The sequence below is a fragment of the Miniopterus schreibersii genome, assembly GCF_964146895.1.
Source record: "Miniopterus schreibersii genome assembly, chromosome: 7".
NCBI classification, from domain to species: Eukaryota; Metazoa; Chordata; class Mammalia; order Chiroptera; family Miniopteridae; genus Miniopterus; species Miniopterus schreibersii.
The window spans coordinates 62,319,082-62,337,609 of NC_138108.1; the positions used below are offsets into that span (position 1 = coordinate 62,319,082).

Here is an 18,528-nt window from a genome sequence, read left to right on the forward strand (position 1 = left end):
ATTTAACAAAAATCATCTACTGATTTTTGTTAAATTTCTTCAGATCCTTTTTATAACTGTTATCACGTGAAGCAAAAGGAGCAATTGTCTATGTCACGTCCAGGCGTCCTTGTACTGTGTAGGCTCTAGATGCAATGAATGTTGTGTCTAGATTTAACATGCCTATCACACATGAAATAAAAGAGCCCATCAATACAGACTAAATTAAAACTGGAGTTGCATAAATAGAATCCATGGTGAACTGTTGTTGAGTTGCCTCATTTATTCTACTTATTGATGAATTTTCATAACTTCTTGAATAAATTATCCAAGAATCAGCCCATGATTTTCTTTATACATTACTTCATCTTTGTGCAAAGGTACTGCCATAATAAAATCTTATGATGATTACTGTTTTTACTACTTGGTTGGGGTGAATTTTATTTTATAATAATTACTGTTTTTTCTATTTGATTGGACTGAATTTTTCATTTACCATTTATATAAAAATGGGACAACATTATATGTCTGCTATTAAAGAGGGCTCAATAATACCTTCATTTTTTTCAACTCTGGGGACATTCAGATCCCTCCCTTCTTTGGCATACATGTAATTGGCCATATCAATAACATGATTAAAATGCACAACTCCTTTCCTCTAAGATAGCAAATGGGGCATTCATTTATTTAATTTCAACCTCCTGATATCATGCTATTCTTATTCTCTCTGAATTTTATGTGGAATTATGTGGCATAGCCAATTACTTACAAAATGCAACAAGTGGGGAGGTTCTACAACAGGTTACTGGAGCAGGACAGCAGCAGACGGTTGCCTGAATGAAATGTGCCATTTCCATGGTGCATAGTTATGATGTGCTAGTGATTTAACGATGGTGGGAGGATTATAATCAAAGTAAGCTGCTGGCCATGGAGAAATCCATGTAAGAAGTAACGAAGGACTCCAGCTAGTGGGAAAACACGGACACTAAGAGTCTAGATAGAATCAGGCCTAGATAGGCTGGTACTGGATTTCAGTTTGATCTGTCAGAACAAGTGTTGCTACCTGTAGTGCTCCCAACCCATACTCAGAGGTCCCGAATTACAGCACCCTCATGACTGACTTAGAGGATTTCTGCTGTTTCCTCTGAGCTGCATGGGTTTGTCTTAGGGGTAGCTGTGTATGTGCAGAAGAAAGGCTAGAAAAGGAAGGGAAAAGAGTTCAGTTTAGGTAAAGGTCCATCTATCTACTCCTGCTTTACTCAGGAATATGTTTATGTATTTTACATATGAGTTTTGTGTAAGAACCCCTTTGAGAAAAGTGGTTGTTTTTAAAAAATTTGATAACTACTCCATCCAGCTCAGGTTTTCCCTGTCGTTCTGCACACAACTCACTTATCTTTTATCTCCACATGTTTTGACGATTTTATCTGTAATTTCAAAAATAACTTCTATGCCAAAGATCCCCAAATTTGTGTCTCTAGCCCTGACTTTGCCACTTAATACCTGTGTGAGGTTTGGGAATCATCCTTGCTGAGCCTCGGTTTTCTTATGTACGTAACTGATGCTGTTACCTTCCCAACCCTACGTGGATAAAAAGAGAATGGAGGCACAATTTTGTAAATCGCACAGATACAAAGAACAGTATTGTTTTTATTGCTGTAATTAGTATCTTTAGGACCATATTTCTAACATATTTTTAGTAGGAAATACTTATTTGTATGGAACTTGATACCTTAAAGTTAAGATTTACTAAGTGGTACTCAATTATTCCTTTTCAACACATCAGACAGGATCCTCGATTTTATTTTTCTATTAATGGCACAGTCTTTCCAACAGTCACTATATCTCAAAATCGGGAAAACACCTTTCGGTCCTTTCTCTTTTTTATTTTTTAGGTCTTACTGTTACCACATTTCTTCAGATCTTCATGGCAACCTGCCTGGATTAGTATAATAATCTCGTAACTGGTCCCCCTGTCCATTTCCTTCAGTGTTTGCTTCTACCCTGTGTTCTGTCTTGCTGCTGTGGTGTGTTTGTTCGTTCATTTTTATTGCTTTTGCGTTTTGTGTCTGTCCTAGAAAGTGTAGCCTCCCTGCTCATGAAACTTCACTGTCCTGCCCCTGCCTGAACGTCGCGGTGAAGACTTGCCAGCCTTGCCTTCGAGGTTCTTTACAGTATATGTTTCATCTGCATTTACAGCTTTTCTTTTTACAGCGCCTCACAGGCCTCCTACCCTCCAGCCAAACTCTCCGTTCTCCAAAAGGGTGCTGACCACTTTTACTCCTGGATCTTTCCACAGACTCTTCCGCCTGGAATGCGTTCACTTTGTTGAAAAACTACTGATCCCCTAAGCCAGTGGGAAATGCCATCTCCGTGAAAGTATTTGTCATTTTCCCCTAAACAGATGTGACTCTGACTCTTCTCTCCGAACCGGCTGTCACTGTTCTTTATCTCGCTCAGTGGTTGTGTAATACCTAAGTAATAACGTAAAGTAGTTCCCTTGTTCTTAAGTTTAACTTAGTCATTACGTATCTGTTTCATTATGGATCAGCCTCAGCCCCCTGATCGAAAGCTAGTTGGTGAGAGGAATACGGTTTCATCTTACAGGTTATGTCCTGCTGTGCTACACAGGCAGGAAAGGAAAGTGGCTCCCAGCCACCTTTGCTCTCGAAACTATGGAGGGCCAGTTTAATACTGCTTTTTTCTTGATGAAATGCAGGTATATGTAGTGAGAAAATTGTCTCAGGCATCGGTATTTGCATTCATGTTGAAATATATTTGAATGAAAGTGCCTTTTAATCAGAAACTAACATTTTATGGAAAGAGTAAACTTACTCCAAGAAAGATGTCTTGCCTGTTCTTGTCTTCGATTAATCTTCAGGGAGACATTTCTTGTTGTTTGTAGTTTGTCTATCTCTATATTAAGGCATTAGGCTCTGTAACAAATCCTTTTTGTATTATTACAAATCAACCAGTCTTTTACTACTTTAGTGTTGTCAACCACTCACTCTTTATTGTTTTTTTAAATGCCAGAAAATAAAAAGCTAAAACCCCACCCTGTATTAATATAATTTTATGATTAAGATTTTACATTCACAGAAGTCCAGAAATTCTAAGTTACAGTTCCCAAAAGAATCCTAATTCAGTCACATTGCATAAACTGATATTAAGGTCGAAATGTATCATCATTACAGTAATGCAAAATACTCAGATATGCATGAGGACCCAGTTATGGTTGTTGAGGGAACCATAATTTTGGATTTTCTGACTTTTTTTGCACATACAGTTTCAACCATAATGTTAAGTTAATGCAGTTTTTCTCACTGACTCTGAAGTAATATATTTGTTGCTATATTTATCTTAAAAATAAGTTTTTATTGACTTCATTTTTTTCTTCTGTATATCTATGAACCTGTATACTTACAGAGATCTGATGTCCTTACGAAGAGAACTACCTAAGGAATATTTCTATATAAAAATAGTTTTTAAGCTCTTGTATACTCGTATCCTCTCTGCCTTTCTCTCTCTCACACACACTGCCTCACACACTTATGTTACATTCTGGCACATTATAGAAGCAGGTAGCATATCCACTACCTGCTGTTGAAAGTGTTGACGATACTGAATTATTTATTCTATCTTCTACACTATCCAAAATCGTTTTGGGTACTTTGACACATTTTGGTCTCTTCCATATGGATCCTTCATGGTGGCAGAGTTGCCAGATGCTCAGGTTTTGTGACAGTCCTCGTTTTTCAAGGACTGTTGGAATATTCTTGGGAGAATCTCGCCTTGTTACTGATTCCTATGGAGTGGTGAAATACTAACATTTCTTTGAAAGTGTTTTTCAAGACCAGGAGTTAGTGCAAAAAGTTATTAGAATGTCCCATCTGAGTATATTTAACTTTGAGAACTGAGTAAGGGAGCAATTTACCATGAAATCCATTTGCAGTGAGTTGGCATCACTAACAACGTGTCATACTAGCAGTTTATATGCTATGGGGATTAAAACAAAGTTATTTAAAATATTAAATGTTCACTCTTACAGAACTTATGCTCTTTGTTTTATAGCTCAGCTGCCAATGCAAAGGTGAAAGGCAGGGTGACCAGCCCAGCTTCTCTTTTTATTCCTTATCTACTATATCAATACCTATATCTATAGGTGTGTGCTTATATACATGTCAATATAACTGTATATGTAAAATATTAATATAATGATATAAAATGTGGTTATTTCTGGCCCTGGGCATTTGCTTTTCCTTTCAGTATTAATAGAAACTCATGAACTGCCCCCTTCCCAATCCCTACTCCTAACACAAAATGAATTGGAAATTCTCCTCATCTTTCATGTCCATCTCAAGTGTTTTTTCCTTGAAAGCTTTTTGGGTTTCCCCGGGCAGGCCCGAGGCTCCCTGCTTGCGGCTCCCTGGCCTTCTGGGTCCTTCCTGACACTCAGAGCGCTGTTCTGTACAGGAGAGGACAGGGCAGAAGGAAGCGACGGGCGCAGAGGGCTGCCTCCGTGCTCGGCCCCGTGTGTAAGTGTCTTAGTGGCAGCCACAATCCCTGGACGACTTCTGTGTGACCTCTGGCGTGTGACCCGAGATGTAGGCAATGGAAATTCAAATAGCATTGAGAGTCAAATGGATGTCCGTAGCGAGTCTCTAGTGCCTATTTATATCCACATTTAAGTACTTTTGTCTATATTTGTGGAAAGGGTGAAACATTGATCAAAGAAAGTTTTGTGTGTTTTTTTTCTCAGGGAGTTGGTTTCCCCCATTTAAGTGGAGAATATTTTCACCCCGATATCTAACGTGAAGCTGCTCCCGCTATTGAAATTAGGAGGCAGGCTCCCCAACAACACCTGTGACTCTCTGTCTGTAATTAACTCTATCATGTGCCTAGTTTGGCCTCCGACTGGCTGACCCAGGGCGGGTGACCTCATTCTGTGCTCCTTGGTCACCTAGTAAGGAAGTGTGGCTGAGGAAATTTGAAATTCCTGCTGGCTGTAGTATTTGATGAGTCCATATATAGTGTAGTGTGGTGAGTAAGACCAAGAAAAATGCATCTCAGAAAGTTACTGTGTCATGAAGCTTGTGTTGAATGACCTTCCACAATATTGTTTACATAGCATTTTTATTTTTCATGTCCCGCCCCCCGCCCCCCCCCCCCCCCCGTACATATGTATATGTTACTTTAAGGAAAAGAAAGAAGGCAGTTATTTAAGTTGTGATCAAGGGAACTATATTTAAAAAATACAGTGTTTTTTATTTATCAAACTTAGCCACATAGATTTTTAACTTTTCATTTTACATTATTAAAATAAGTTTTCTTTTTTAAGTAGGAAGTTCTGGTCTTTGAAAAACTAGCTTTCAAATGTTGCTCCCTTCTGTGACCTCTGCCTGTGATATAGACTGGGAAACATAATGCTAGAATTTTTATGTTGGCTTGATGAGAAAGAAGCCCAGGATTAACAAATCAATGTCTAGAAAAAGTCCCGTCTTTAAAATAAAAATATAAAAGACCAGGACACGGTCCTGGGACTCCTATCTTCAAATTCTTTTTCTATTGTAGATGTACTACATTATTTAATATTACACTCTCCCAAACACTTTTTGAGTGCCTACTGTGTACTTCACTCTGCTGGTTTTGACTTTTGTAGTTAATTATCGAGTGATATCCATGTAATTAAAGTGATGTGTAAAATAGCAATATATTGGAGATACTAAATAAATTGGTTTTTCTTAGGGGCCCGGGATGATAGTTTTCCAAATGACATATTAAACATCAAATTCAGGGAAGATTTCAAAGAACTGTCTTGGACTTGCCAAAACAAACGTGGGCGAAATAATCACAACACAGGACTGTAATCTCTATGAGAAGCATAACAAAATGTCACAAATCAAATGGTAGGACAACTCAATAGAATGCAGGATTATGGGCCACAAATTTAGAACAAATACTCAGAAGCACCAAGTTGATCTTAGGACTGATTACAGAAAAATGGAATACTTTGGAGGCATTTTATTTGTTAATTTTAGCAATAGATGTGACTCAGTAAAAATAGCAACTTACCATATTTGCCATGTTAGCTTGTTCATATTGGGGTACAAAATACCTTTCCTTCCATGGTTGTCAGGAACAGTTTAGTTGATATACCAGGAGGCAGGGTAATATTATTATTGTTATGACTATTGTAGCTATTCCTCTTGTCATAATACTCAAGCCTAAATGATGGTATCTGAATGCCACTTTGGCTTGCCTGTGGTTTGTTTCTTAGGCTTGTGCCTGAACTGAGCTTTCTGTATCTGTTTGAGCAATAGTTTTCTGTCTGGAGTGATCAGTGTCTCCTCAAGAGTATATAATCTTAGTATTGGTAAGGCCGAGTTGGAGTAACAGTGAGGTTTATATCCATTACCTTGGATCTCTGGTCTTCCAACTCTCTAATATTTAGAAATAAACTCTAGGGACTCATGAGTGACATGAACTAAAGGGCGAAGAACATTCCAATATAAAATGATACGCTGCTGTTGAGGAACAGTATTCTGTGATAGATTAATCATGAGGTGAATTATAAATATTTCACATACTAATTATATTAGTTTATGGAGATAAAACACCATATGAAGTGTTCCCAGCACACTCAGCAAGTTAGATGCCTTTTGCATGTTAATTGACTTACTCCTTCAAGGCTGATGATCATGAATCCCTGAAGATGACAGGAGTTATTATCATGACATTGTATATTCCTCATCTCTGTACCAGGTTGACACTACCTTTCCCCAGGAGTTCCTTTTCTTTGGGTAATATGTTAAGTACTTGATATGTTAGGATTTTGAAGCAGAGAACAGTGCCTGACGTATCATTAGGGATCATAAGGAAAAAGTAATGAACTTGAACAAAAATGACATGAACACTACCAAGAATTGTGTCGGGTGCTCAGGTAAGAGGGTAAGTGCATTCTCGGGGGGGAGGGGGGGACATGAGATGTTGTCCAACTTGTATTTTAATGTTAGAAGTAAATATCGTATTGAACGGCGCTATAAACAGAGAATCACCAGTTTTATTTTCTTGGTGTCATTGAGGGGATGACTGATTGACCCATTCACTCATTCATCTATTTGCTAATTTGAAGACATTTATTGAGCCCCTCGGATAGGATAATTAACAAGGAAGCTATCGGGCTCACTCTAAGGAAACTTAAATCCAGAGTGGGGACTGCTGTCTTGAAACTATTGGATACGAAAGAAAACAATAGCAGATCTAATATATCTCATAAAAAAATAAATATATACTTAATTTTCTATAAAACAAGACAACATGAAATATTGGAGAAACATGCTGAATAATGTATAAAATTATATAACAAGCCAGAACCCACATTTTTACCTGACACATCTGGTGACCAGGCCCTTTAGTTGAATTAAATCTCTAATCACCTGGCCGGGTGGCTCTGTTAGTTGGAGTTTGTCTCATACACCAAAAGGCTGCAGGTTTGATTCCCGGTCAGGACACATACCTAGGCTGCGGGTTTAATTCCTGGTTCGGGTGCCTATGGGAGGCAACCGATCAATGTTTCTCTCTCACATTGATGTTTCTCTCTCTCCCTCTCCTGTCTCTCTAAAAATTAATAAAAGCATATACTCAGGTGACGATTAAAAACATACACAACTTCATTAAAATCTCTAATGCATTTTCTTTCATTAGTCTATTATCTATTATCTTCAGTTACTGAGTGGGCACTCCACTTATATTTAGCATTTGTGAAAACTATTTCCCCCCTACTCCAACCCTATTTGTTTTCTCCTTTGTTAAGGAATGTTACCACTAACTGTGATTACACAAGCTGGGACCCTCTGAGTCATGCTCACCCCCTGCCTCCCAGCAACCAAGTCAGACATTCCTGTTACCTGCATTGCTCTTAATATCAACCCCACTTCTCTCTGTCTGTCTGCCCTGAGCACCTGCATCCTTAGTTCAGTAGGCCGGCTCCTTCGTGTTATCTAGGATGCTGCCTAGATTGCATGTCTTCAGGAGATCCTTCCTCGGTGGCCATGACCTTTCCACAATTTGTCTAACGGTGTAACCACTGAGTGCATGTGTGGTGAATGAAGGGATGAAGTGAAACTGCTCAGGTTAGTATAGTTCTTCTTTATATCATATTCTTTTATTTCTCAAACACAGACTATAAGAAGTACGGCTAACAGGGAACACTGAGTCACATTCTAATCTTAGATGATTCAAAATCCATGTGGAGTAACTGAAAAGGTGGAGGCTTTGGGGCCAGATCAATTTGGATTTGAAACTCATCGCTGCCTCGTAGCCACTGCTTGTTTTAGTATTTAGCCAGACTTCTTGTGCTTTAATTAATTGGTACATGGAGAGAATAAGACATATCTCTTAGGGTGATGATTAAATGAGATGATATATGTAAAAAAAACCTTGCACAGTACACAGTTTCCTCTCTTCCTTTAGAATATTATCGCATTATGGTGACTTCAGAATTTCATTGTCACAGAACAACGATGGAGAGCCACGGTTTTAAATGAACTGGTGTTATCTATATTTGGATATGTATAGAGCTACCTTTCTTATGTTGAACCCGGTGGTGATGGTGGTATTTTATTTTATTTTATTTTATTCCTATTATTTCAATTTACTACCATTTTTCTTAACCAGCAAGCATTCACAACTCAGTTAATTAAGGATAACAAGAAATAAAGCATTGTTAGTACAAAAATAACTGTACACTGGATCCCCATATTGCTAACCGATAAAGTACAAACTTTACAAACTTCTTGCTCTGCATTTGGGTACCTCTAGGTCTGATGGATGACCACCTTTCCAGCTTTATCTGATTACTTTTTTTCCCCCCAAACCCTAAACTTTAGCCAACTGTCCTTTCTCCCTGACTTATTTGAATAGTACTGATATTTCCAGACCCAGGACCTCAGGACTCAGGCTTCTGCTACCCTCAGTGAACTTGAAGCTTTCAGGCCTGGCCTCTTTCTTTTACCTTCTTTCTCTGAACCGATAGCACTTAGTGCCTCCCCTTGATTCTGTCAGCTTGCACTGCTGTGCCACTCCTCTTTTACAGGACAGAACTAATAATTATCTTTTTACTGTTATTTAATGTTCCTTGTATTTTGTGGCTTATTTTACCAATTATATTGTCAACTGTTTTGCAAAAGGGATGATATCTTGTACTTCTTATATTGTCAAGTCAAGAGATTTGACATTATTTTGATTTGTAGACTAATGATAGAATGTTTAAAACAGACTAATATGTGAGTGTTCAGAGTGGTTCATATTACCTTGTATCTTGTAAGAATACTTTTGATAATGAGTTCTAGTTTCAAAATACGTCAAAAATGTTTACGTGTACACAGTATAAATTTTGATTTGTTTATAGATTTTTTTTTTCAATATTTAGGCCCATCCTTCCTTCCTTTTTTATCCTTTGTTGTTACAAACATAATTATTGAGTGTCTTTTATGGATTAGGCATTATGCCAGAAACCAAGAATGAAAAGATTTGAGAGGTTGCTGGAGTAATTTGAGATGCCTAAATTTAAGTGACACCTTTTGTAAGAGCTCCAACAGGTGTGATGTAATTTTCTCCTTGAGCATCCATAAAGCAGGTCCGGGTGCTGATGCTTACAGAGTGGACAGATGTTCAGAAGCCATTTGGAGATACTGCTCAGTGGCAGGTCTTACCTACAGACCTGGGTGCCATGTCTTTTGTGCAAGTGCTCTTTACACATGCTCTCCTGCCATCATGGGAAGCAATGGAAAGGAACATTACCTGGTGGAAAAAGGCAAAACTGCCCGATTGATTGATGCTACACCCTGGGATAGCTTTTGGGAACCTGGATAGTCTTTTTTTACAGCCTGTAAATTACCCATCACTAGAACCTAGGAAATTAAATGACTACATTTCCTTTTCTTTTAGATAAGGCTTTCATCCTGTATTTTTAGTTGTTTTAGTAAATGAAAACATTTTGTTATGCAGTGTTCTTGAAGGTTTTTGAAAACCCTCAGCATTTAAACATTCAGTAAAAATGTTCTAATTTAGATGAAGTAGCTGACAGCTAAAGCATATTGCATTAAAATGAAATTTGTACATCAATGACTAATAACTATTATAACTCAGTTATCTTTCTACGCTAGTTTTACAAATTAAAAAATATATTTAAGCCAAAGGCTTTTGAAATGTTTGGGGGTAATTTTCATTTATGCCCATACGTATTATCGAGCTGCTATTATATTGAAACACTGTCAACACACTTTGGAGGTGGTGAAGTGGAGGAAAAGCTAGGACTCCTCTTTTTCACTCCTTGTGCCTAGTTCATGAGCAAACCTGACAGCGCTCTCAGCAAACCCAGTCAGGTCACTTCTCTCACCTCCCGCACTGTCATCTTAGTCCAAGCCACCTCCTTGCTCTTCTCCTTCCTGTTCCTCCTCCTTCCAAAATGATCCCTCACGGTCGGTTTTCTATTGATAGTGAGAGTAGAATTTTCTGATATTAAAAAGCAATAAAAAATCTTATGAAGTACATAAACAAATGTAATAGAAATACAAGAGATTATAATACAATGAAAAATTTAAAGCTTTATATATATGAATATAAAAATCATGCCCTAGTTGGGGATATTATGCACATCATATTATTAAGTCTATTAAAACTCATGTTTTAGGAATAGTTTTTAAAATAGTAGAACAGCACATTAAGTGTTGTGTTAAAAGCAAAAAAAAAAACAACAACAAAAAAACCCCCACAAAAAAACAACACTCTATATAATAATGTATATATATTAGAAAGTAAAAAGCATAAGAGGAAATGCACTCAAGATACATACATACTTTTGTATTTTCCCAGCTTAAAGTCCTTCAGTTTGTACCCATTGTAGTTACCATAAAATCCAAAATTATTTTCACATCTTACAAAAAGTCCGTTGATTTCCTCAGCCTCTTCTCTGGCCATTTTCTCATTGAACAAGTTACTCCAGCGTCCTTGGTCTTTATTTCGTTCCCCAACCTGTCAATTTTCTTCTTGCTTTAGCTGCTTTGTTTTCTATTTTATGTCCATCATTCAGCCTAGTACCTTGCAAATAATGATGCTCAACATACACTGGCTAAACGATCACTGGAATGCAAATAGTGGCTGTCTCCTTTTGGGGTGGTTGTGGGTGATATTCCTTTAAATTATATTTTGTGTACTTAAAATCTTTCTGTAATGGACATGTGTTTTCTCATTATCAGAAGGAAAAAGAAACTAGTGTCATTTCGGAATTGGAGAGCCTGGTAGGTGAAATACAGCCAGTCAGGAGGAACTTAGATTCTTAGAATCAGGTGGAGGATCTGTACAAGAAAATCAATTCAGCGAGGAAGTGCACTCAGGTACCATGGGTGGAGTGTTGGGTTGCGGTAAGCTGGTCCATCCAAAGCTGTGCTTTCCTGCACAGTAGTCATTACTGTGTGACTATTTAATTTACACTTAAATTAATCAGATTGAATTAAATTTAAAATTTAGTTCCTCAGTTGCACTAGCTGCGTTTCAAGTGCTGGATAGCCATATGTAACAAAGTCACTACTATATTAGACAGTACAGATAGAGAACATTTCTATCATTGTAGAAAATACTGTATCACAGCAAGCACAGGATCTACAATCCTGAAGAATGAACATCAAAGAATGGGATCTCCAGGCAGGCACCCGAAGAAGGAAGGCTTGGGTAACGAGACTGAGCCACCTGAATCTAGACAAGGAGCTCAGCTGTTGAGCTGGACGAATGGACTTGACTCTCTTGTCCAAGGCCTCCTGAAGCCCTACAGGGGATTATGCAATATGAGTAACAACCCAAACCGGTATCTGTGTTAAACTGCGTACTATGTCCTGATTTGTTGTAAGTGGTTGGGGGTCAGGGGGTAAGGGGGCTGTAGAAAAGATTTCACGGGGCAAGAATGAGACAGAGAACCTAGTCCGCGAGGGAGTATTACTAGGTTGTAAATAGTGGTGGTCGGAATACTGGATGCTTGTCCTCTGTCTCTCATTTCACTGCCTTTCCATAGCCTTTATGATACAAAAGTATGCATCGTGATGATAGTGGCCTCACTCCCGCAATGCTTAAGTGTATTTCAGCATCTTTTTTTACATATTAAGGGAATAAGTTGAAAGGCAAGCAACTAGTTTATTCAAACTGAGCAGGAAAAAGATACAGTCTCTAATGATGAATTTCCCCGTGTGAAATAATGTTATATTTCTCAAGCAAATATGACATAATGTGCACTGAAAACAACTGAAACATGTACGGATACAATCCCAAGTACACAGAAAGGTGTTGATGGGCTTGTAGCACCGAGTCGTTTGGGTTAGACGATTATAATAGCAGCCTCCTTATACTTTTGGTGAGATGGTAAGTTAATGATGTAGCCGTTAATTTGAATTTAGCAGACGTTTTAAATATAGGTTTCTCTTACGGAGACAAAAGTTGCAATTTAAAGCTCTTTGGTGGTCTAAAAACAGCTTAATTCTGTAGTAGCATGGTAATAAGTGCTAATCCAGCTTATGCCGTGATTGTAGTGTGTCATGTTTGTGAAAGATTGCCCAACTGCTTTCTCTGGGTTTTATGTTAATTTAAAAATATTAAACGTAAAACCTTATAACATCTTCATGCTGAGATAAACTGTTCAATTTAACTTGTGCTCAAGCAGCAGCTGTCAGGAATTACCGTGTTCCTAGTGGTTTTTGCTGTCACCTTGTGCCCTTTCCTGCCAGACGCACAGCGTGGGGTGATAAAGCTCACCTTGTTAGGATTTGTTGCTTAAATAACACCTGAGGCAAGGTGAACATCAGGAGCCTAGGGATTAGTTGCTGATGGAGTGATGTCATTCATTGTATTAGAAACTTTCTTTAATTGATGGAAGGAAGCTAAGTAAAAATTGCCTATAAATCATACCTGTGTTCCTTTTGTGGGCACATTCATTACTTATTTGGGGGAGTCACTGAGCGCAGTATTTGAGGAATTGCTTATTTGTCCAATTTAACTACCATTTTACAAGTGAGAAAGCAAAGAGAACTGTTTTATTAATGACAGAGCTAATTTCCACAATTTAGGAGTATGAAGACTAATTCAAGATTAGTAATAAAAATATAATGAATTTTCTGTTGATGACTGACCAAATGAAAGGAAGTGTTGCTATGGACAGTCCCAAATGGTTGATATTGTGAAAATCATTGCCATTTCACTTCTGGATGTATTGCATTGTTTCATTTGGGAGTTTTATTTGAAAGACTCGACTTTAGATTTGGATTCCTTGATTACGGATCAGCTGGTACACAGGAGGAGAGGAGGTGTGTGGTAGGAGAAGAATGAAGGGCTCACCTTGGTTAAGCATTTTCTGCAGATGGTCCACCCTGAGGATAATTTTCATGTGGGAAATTAACAATTAGATTATGACGAGAAGTACATATATGATGGGTTTATTGTTTATGGCATGTAGTATAGTTTTCCTTTCTACTTATGGCCATTTTGTGGCATATTCCCTCATAGTTTTATAATGTATAACAACAAAATATTGCAATACTACATCAGTGAATTGCAGTATACCAATCACTTAATTGTTAACATTGGCACATTTTCTCTTTCTCTATGTAAATATATACATATGAGTATTTGTTATTAGCAGCCTTTTGACGGAACAATTTAAGAATTAATTGCAGACATCATGTAACTTCACATAAATAATTCAACAGGTATCTCCTAAAAAATGAAGGTAATCTCCTATATAAAGCCAATAAAATTATTAAACTTAAGAAATTTAAGACTAATGAAAATTTACAAGCTTATATTCAGCCCATATTCAGTTTCCCTGTTGTCCGCCTAATGTCCTTTATAGCAGTTTTTCCCAGTACTAGAGTGGCATTTTTATTTTGGGGTCTCTTTATTTTCCTTTAGATTTTTCTTTTTCTTTTATGACATTGACCTTGGAGATCCAGACCAGCTATTTTTCGAGATATCTGATTATTTCCTCATGGCCAAATTCAGATCAGGCATTTTTGGCAGATTTGCATCTTTCTCATTGGTGATTTGTGTCTTTTCAGTGTATTATATTGGGAAATACATGATATCAGTTTGTCCCATTATTGGGCAAATTTAGTATGATCACCTGGGTAAGTTCATGTCTACCAAATTTCTCCATTATAAAGGTGCCATTTTTTTCTTTGCTATTAATAATTAGCAAAATGGCTACATTTAAGTTTTTCTACCTAGTGTGTGAAAAACATTGAACATGCTCAAGTCGTAATGATTCAGAATGAGCCATTGCTTGCAATAGTGTGTATGTTGTGGGTAGGAAGTGGGGGAAGGAAGTAGGGAGAGTTACCCAATAAGCAGACCCACAAGTGGCCATCCAGTTTCTTTTAAGGAAAATATTGACTGAGATTAATGTTTTGTTCTTTCTACTAAGGATAAGGTTTGTAGATAAGCAAATATCTTCACATTTTAGAATTTTCAACCTAAGTTCTTGAAAGACTTATACTTGGTGGTGAGTGGGAATATTTTTGGTTAAAATAGGGCATTTTTAACCAGTGTTTTTCCATTTGCTTTAGTTAGGTACACATCGACAATTTAAACAGTAATGCATCTCCTTAGTAAGATTTTTTTTTTTCCTTTAAAGCAACAGACCATGACATTAATACAGCAACATGGGTATAAAAGGGAGATCACTGCTTTTTGGTTGTAGGTGCCTTTTTTAGCCCACGAAGAAGACACGTGAATTCCTATTTATGAAACATGCACTTACTATGTAATCACTCTTCTTATGTGAAAGGCTAGTGCTGCGGATCTTATAAACACCTGAAGTTAGCCATTTGGCTTGTCAGCAAGGGAGAATTTATAGTAGTTGTAATCATGGTAATAATGAGGGTGATATTTTGTATTTATTACGTACAGAAAAACGCATTTGCAATGTAAGCCGCCCATGACCAATTCTTGTCTGTGGCGTAATGGAAAGCACTTCGGGCCGAGCAAACCAGGAGCCCCGGCTTTGCCACTTTTCACCAGTGTGATTCCAGGAACAACTCTTCACCTTCTTGAACCTCATTTTTCAGAATGAGAATTAAAGCTGTAAGGGTCAAATGATGCTGCATTATGTTATAAAGGTGGCATTCCATCAGAATTGTGCCATCTTAATGTACTTGGCTGCCCGGGGACTGTCACTTGTGCCTCTTGTGTCCGTACATGGTAGGCACCTCATTAGTGAAGCATTTTCAGGGTGTCCCAGACAGTTATTTACTCCTTTCTGTTTGTTCCTTTAATACTTTGCATATGGCACTGGTACAGGGAGCATTCAGCCTTGTTCATCTTTCCTGTTCTTCCTGGCTGGACGCTGGCACACAGTAGGCGTTATTAAATATTTGTGGAATGAGTGAGTTGATAGACACTTTCACTTATAAACATGGATAGGTAAGTTTTCGGTTTCCTTCCCCTCCCCAAAGAAAAAGAATCAGTCAACCTTCAGTTTTTAAATATTTATGTGTTCTGTAGGGGTTTTACAGATTGTGTATCTATTGCCATTAGCAGTCCAGTAGCGGAGAAAAAAATGAGAAAACCCCCCCAAAATATTGCAGAATAGTTAAAAAAAGGGAGGGGAGCACAGCAAGTAAACATGCCAAGAGAGAAAGACCACACTAGATAGGTCTATTGCATAAATCAAAAGGGTTTATGTCAGAACATGAGCATGTGCCATTCCTGCTTGTATATTGAATTTCAGTAGTTGGTTGCATAAAGAAGTAAAGTGTAATGAAACTGGCAAGCAAAGTATTCCCCAGTCAGCCTTATCTTTGTTCCATTTGTCCTTCAGATAGAGCTTTTCTTGGCTTTTTCAATAAAATCCATCCAGCTTTTTTTTCTTTTGCATCTCTCAGTAACGGAGCTGAGAAGGCCAATGAGATTCGGAGCTTTTATAGTTCTTAGCAGCTGCTTTTTCAGAGATCAAAACTTAGAATGCTGCTACATGGTATTAATTCTTAACCATTGATGTTTTTCTGGGGGTAGGATGGCGGGGGGCAAGGAAAGAAGGTCAAAGGATGACCCCCTTCAAGCATGCCCGGGACAGTAAAGCCTAATTTCCTTATTTCCTAGGATCCTCTTTGCAAGCTCAGTGCTTAACCTGACCGAACTGGCTGCCCTTCGGCCTGACCTTGGGAAACTGAAAAAGATTCTGTACTTCCACGAGAACCAATTGGTATATCCTGTCAAGAAATGTCAGGAGAGGGATTTCCAATATGGATACAACCAAATTCTCTCATGGTAGGTATCGACTGTATCATTATATTTAGTCCTTTGGTACCTTTTTCTTTATAGGTGGTTAGCTTTTAAATCCGGAGACCTATTGTACACTTATTTTAAAGCACCTTAAAGTAGGTGGCAAATGTTCAAACATACCTTCCATGGTAGTAATTACTTGTGCCTCTGCAGTATATGTATAAGATCACAGCTAATGCTTTTATAAAATATGTATATGTAACAATCTAATTATAGGTTGCACTAATTATCTAACTTTTCTACCACATTCACAATAGAATCACAGGGTTCACAGGGACCACCTTTGCCCCTTGATTCTATTATCCACTGTTTAAGACATACTTTCAGAAAAGGGCAGCCAGTCTGCTCTTGTTTGCCAGCCGCTTTCAGTGATTCCAGCTAAAATCACAATCGGATTTTCAGTGGAAAAACAAAAAATAAGGCCTAATGGAGCAAGGGGTTTTTGTTCTTTTTTTATCGTTTGTAAGAGAAAACTATGGAAAATGAATCTTGAGGTAGTTGTTGCTATTTTTCCCCCCCTCATTGAGTCTTCAGAAATTGCGCAGCCTTAAAATACCATGACATTTCAAAGGTGATGGTCCCTCTCTATTGTTACTTCAGCACAGTGCATCTCCTGAAGCCTAGTTAATGAAAGATGTTAGTAACAGCTCTGGAGCGGCTTCGCCATGGATCCTGTTCCCATGACCGCAGCCATCCAGCGGAGGAAGGTTGGCCGTACTTGAGTACTTTTTTCACTCACCTTTTTAAGTAGTTATTAGCAGTTGGGACTCATGATGTGTTTAAAGAGACTCCCAACTCTTGCAAAGTATATTCCGTACTTTAGTTGACATAGAAAAGCAGCTCTGTAGTAACACTTCTGTGTTTTGAGCATTTTGTAAATGTTTTTCTGCAATCATTTTTACAAGCAGCTTCCATTGTGAAGTAGCAGCGCTATCAAAATAGCGTGGAACTGCTCCCCATCAAATGTCTCGTAAAAAAGCAACCATTTTAGAATTTCATAATAAAATTAAAATACTTTATTTTATATTGAAACAGAGAAGAGAGAAAGATGTTTTAAAAACAAAAATAAAATCATTTTGTGCTTTATCAATATGGAAAACATTTGTAATATACTTTTGATTTCTTGAATTAGCATCATTCTTTTCCTCAGATAGTGTGTGTTTATTACCCTTGAGAAATAACTGGGGGGAAAAATTAAGCCTATTTTTCCCTTTATGGGTGGCTTTAAAGTTAATGGAAGTTACACTCACTCATATCAGGGAGGAAATGCATGAAAAAGAGCATTTCTGTAAACTATCTTGGATCTTTAATTTAGCAGAGACTGGGTTTTTAAGAATGTAAGTAGCTGGCTTGAATGCAGATATTTGGAAAAAAAAAAAAAAATTAGCTTACTGCCCCTCATCTCTCTCTTTCATAAAAGATTGTTTTTGCTCAGAGGGAATGAGACTATAAAAACCGGTACATGATTTTTCAGCATTTCTCTCCTCAAGAGGGTAAACTGTTAGACAAGTTTGGGGAGAAAGAAGTGGACTTGATCATCCGTTGGCTTGTTAATGAGAAAAAGATGGTTCAGAGTTGTCCAGAGGAAAAATAAGAGTGTCAGAAAGCAGCCCTGGTTGGATTCCCTTCGAGAAGAATGACTCCCGCTTCCTCGGATGTTTCTGTAGTTTTCCTGCTGACTCCTGCTTTTGCTGGCACTGGTAGATTTCTTTCCGGACCGTGTGCGTTCGGGACGTTCGAGATGACTGACATAAGCACTCACCTTAAAGAGAGGTTTCACTCACCCTCTGACTTACGAACACAGGTCGTAACTGTATATTATGACCTGTGGGTCGCTGTTACAATATGTGACAGATGGTGAAAACAGACTAGCTATAAAACATCCTTCAACTTTGGTATATTATTGCATTGGCTTCCTTATTGCATGGTGTTGTGTCAGCTCTTTTGTGACATTCTTTTGGATTATCCATGTTGTAATCACCCCTATCCCCAAATCAGCACTAGGTCACAGCTGGAAAAAAAGAAAACTTGTATGGAAAGGCGGTTTTGTGGGACAGGCGTAGAGGTGGCAGGTCAACGTTCTTTCGTTGGTTTTTCATTCCTCTTTGTATTAATAATAGGGACTTTAGGCATCTCAGTAAGTGTGAATTAAACCAAACTGCGGATCTGCTATGGTGTGTATTCCTGTTCTGTAAGCTCTGCTTACTCATCTGTGTTTTGCAGTCT

At 37.9% G+C, this 18,528-nt stretch overlaps 1 protein-coding gene across 3 annotated transcripts in view; it reads left to right on the forward strand.

Annotated features, from left to right (window-relative positions):
- GTDC1 (glycosyltransferase like domain containing 1) overlaps window positions 1–18,528 on the forward strand; it is a 337,642-nt gene that overhangs the window by 138,623 nt on the left and 180,491 nt on the right. For 2 of the 3 annotated variants that reach the window (XM_081143377.1, XM_081143376.1), the window contains one exon: window positions 16,120–16,287. In XM_081143377.1, the coding sequence (XP_080999503.1) occupies window positions 16,120–16,287 (168 nt within the window). Of the gene's footprint in view, window positions 1–16,119; window positions 16,288–16,919; window positions 17,010–18,528 lie in introns of those variants that run through there. The other variant, XM_081143378.1, reaches the window with a different exon arrangement.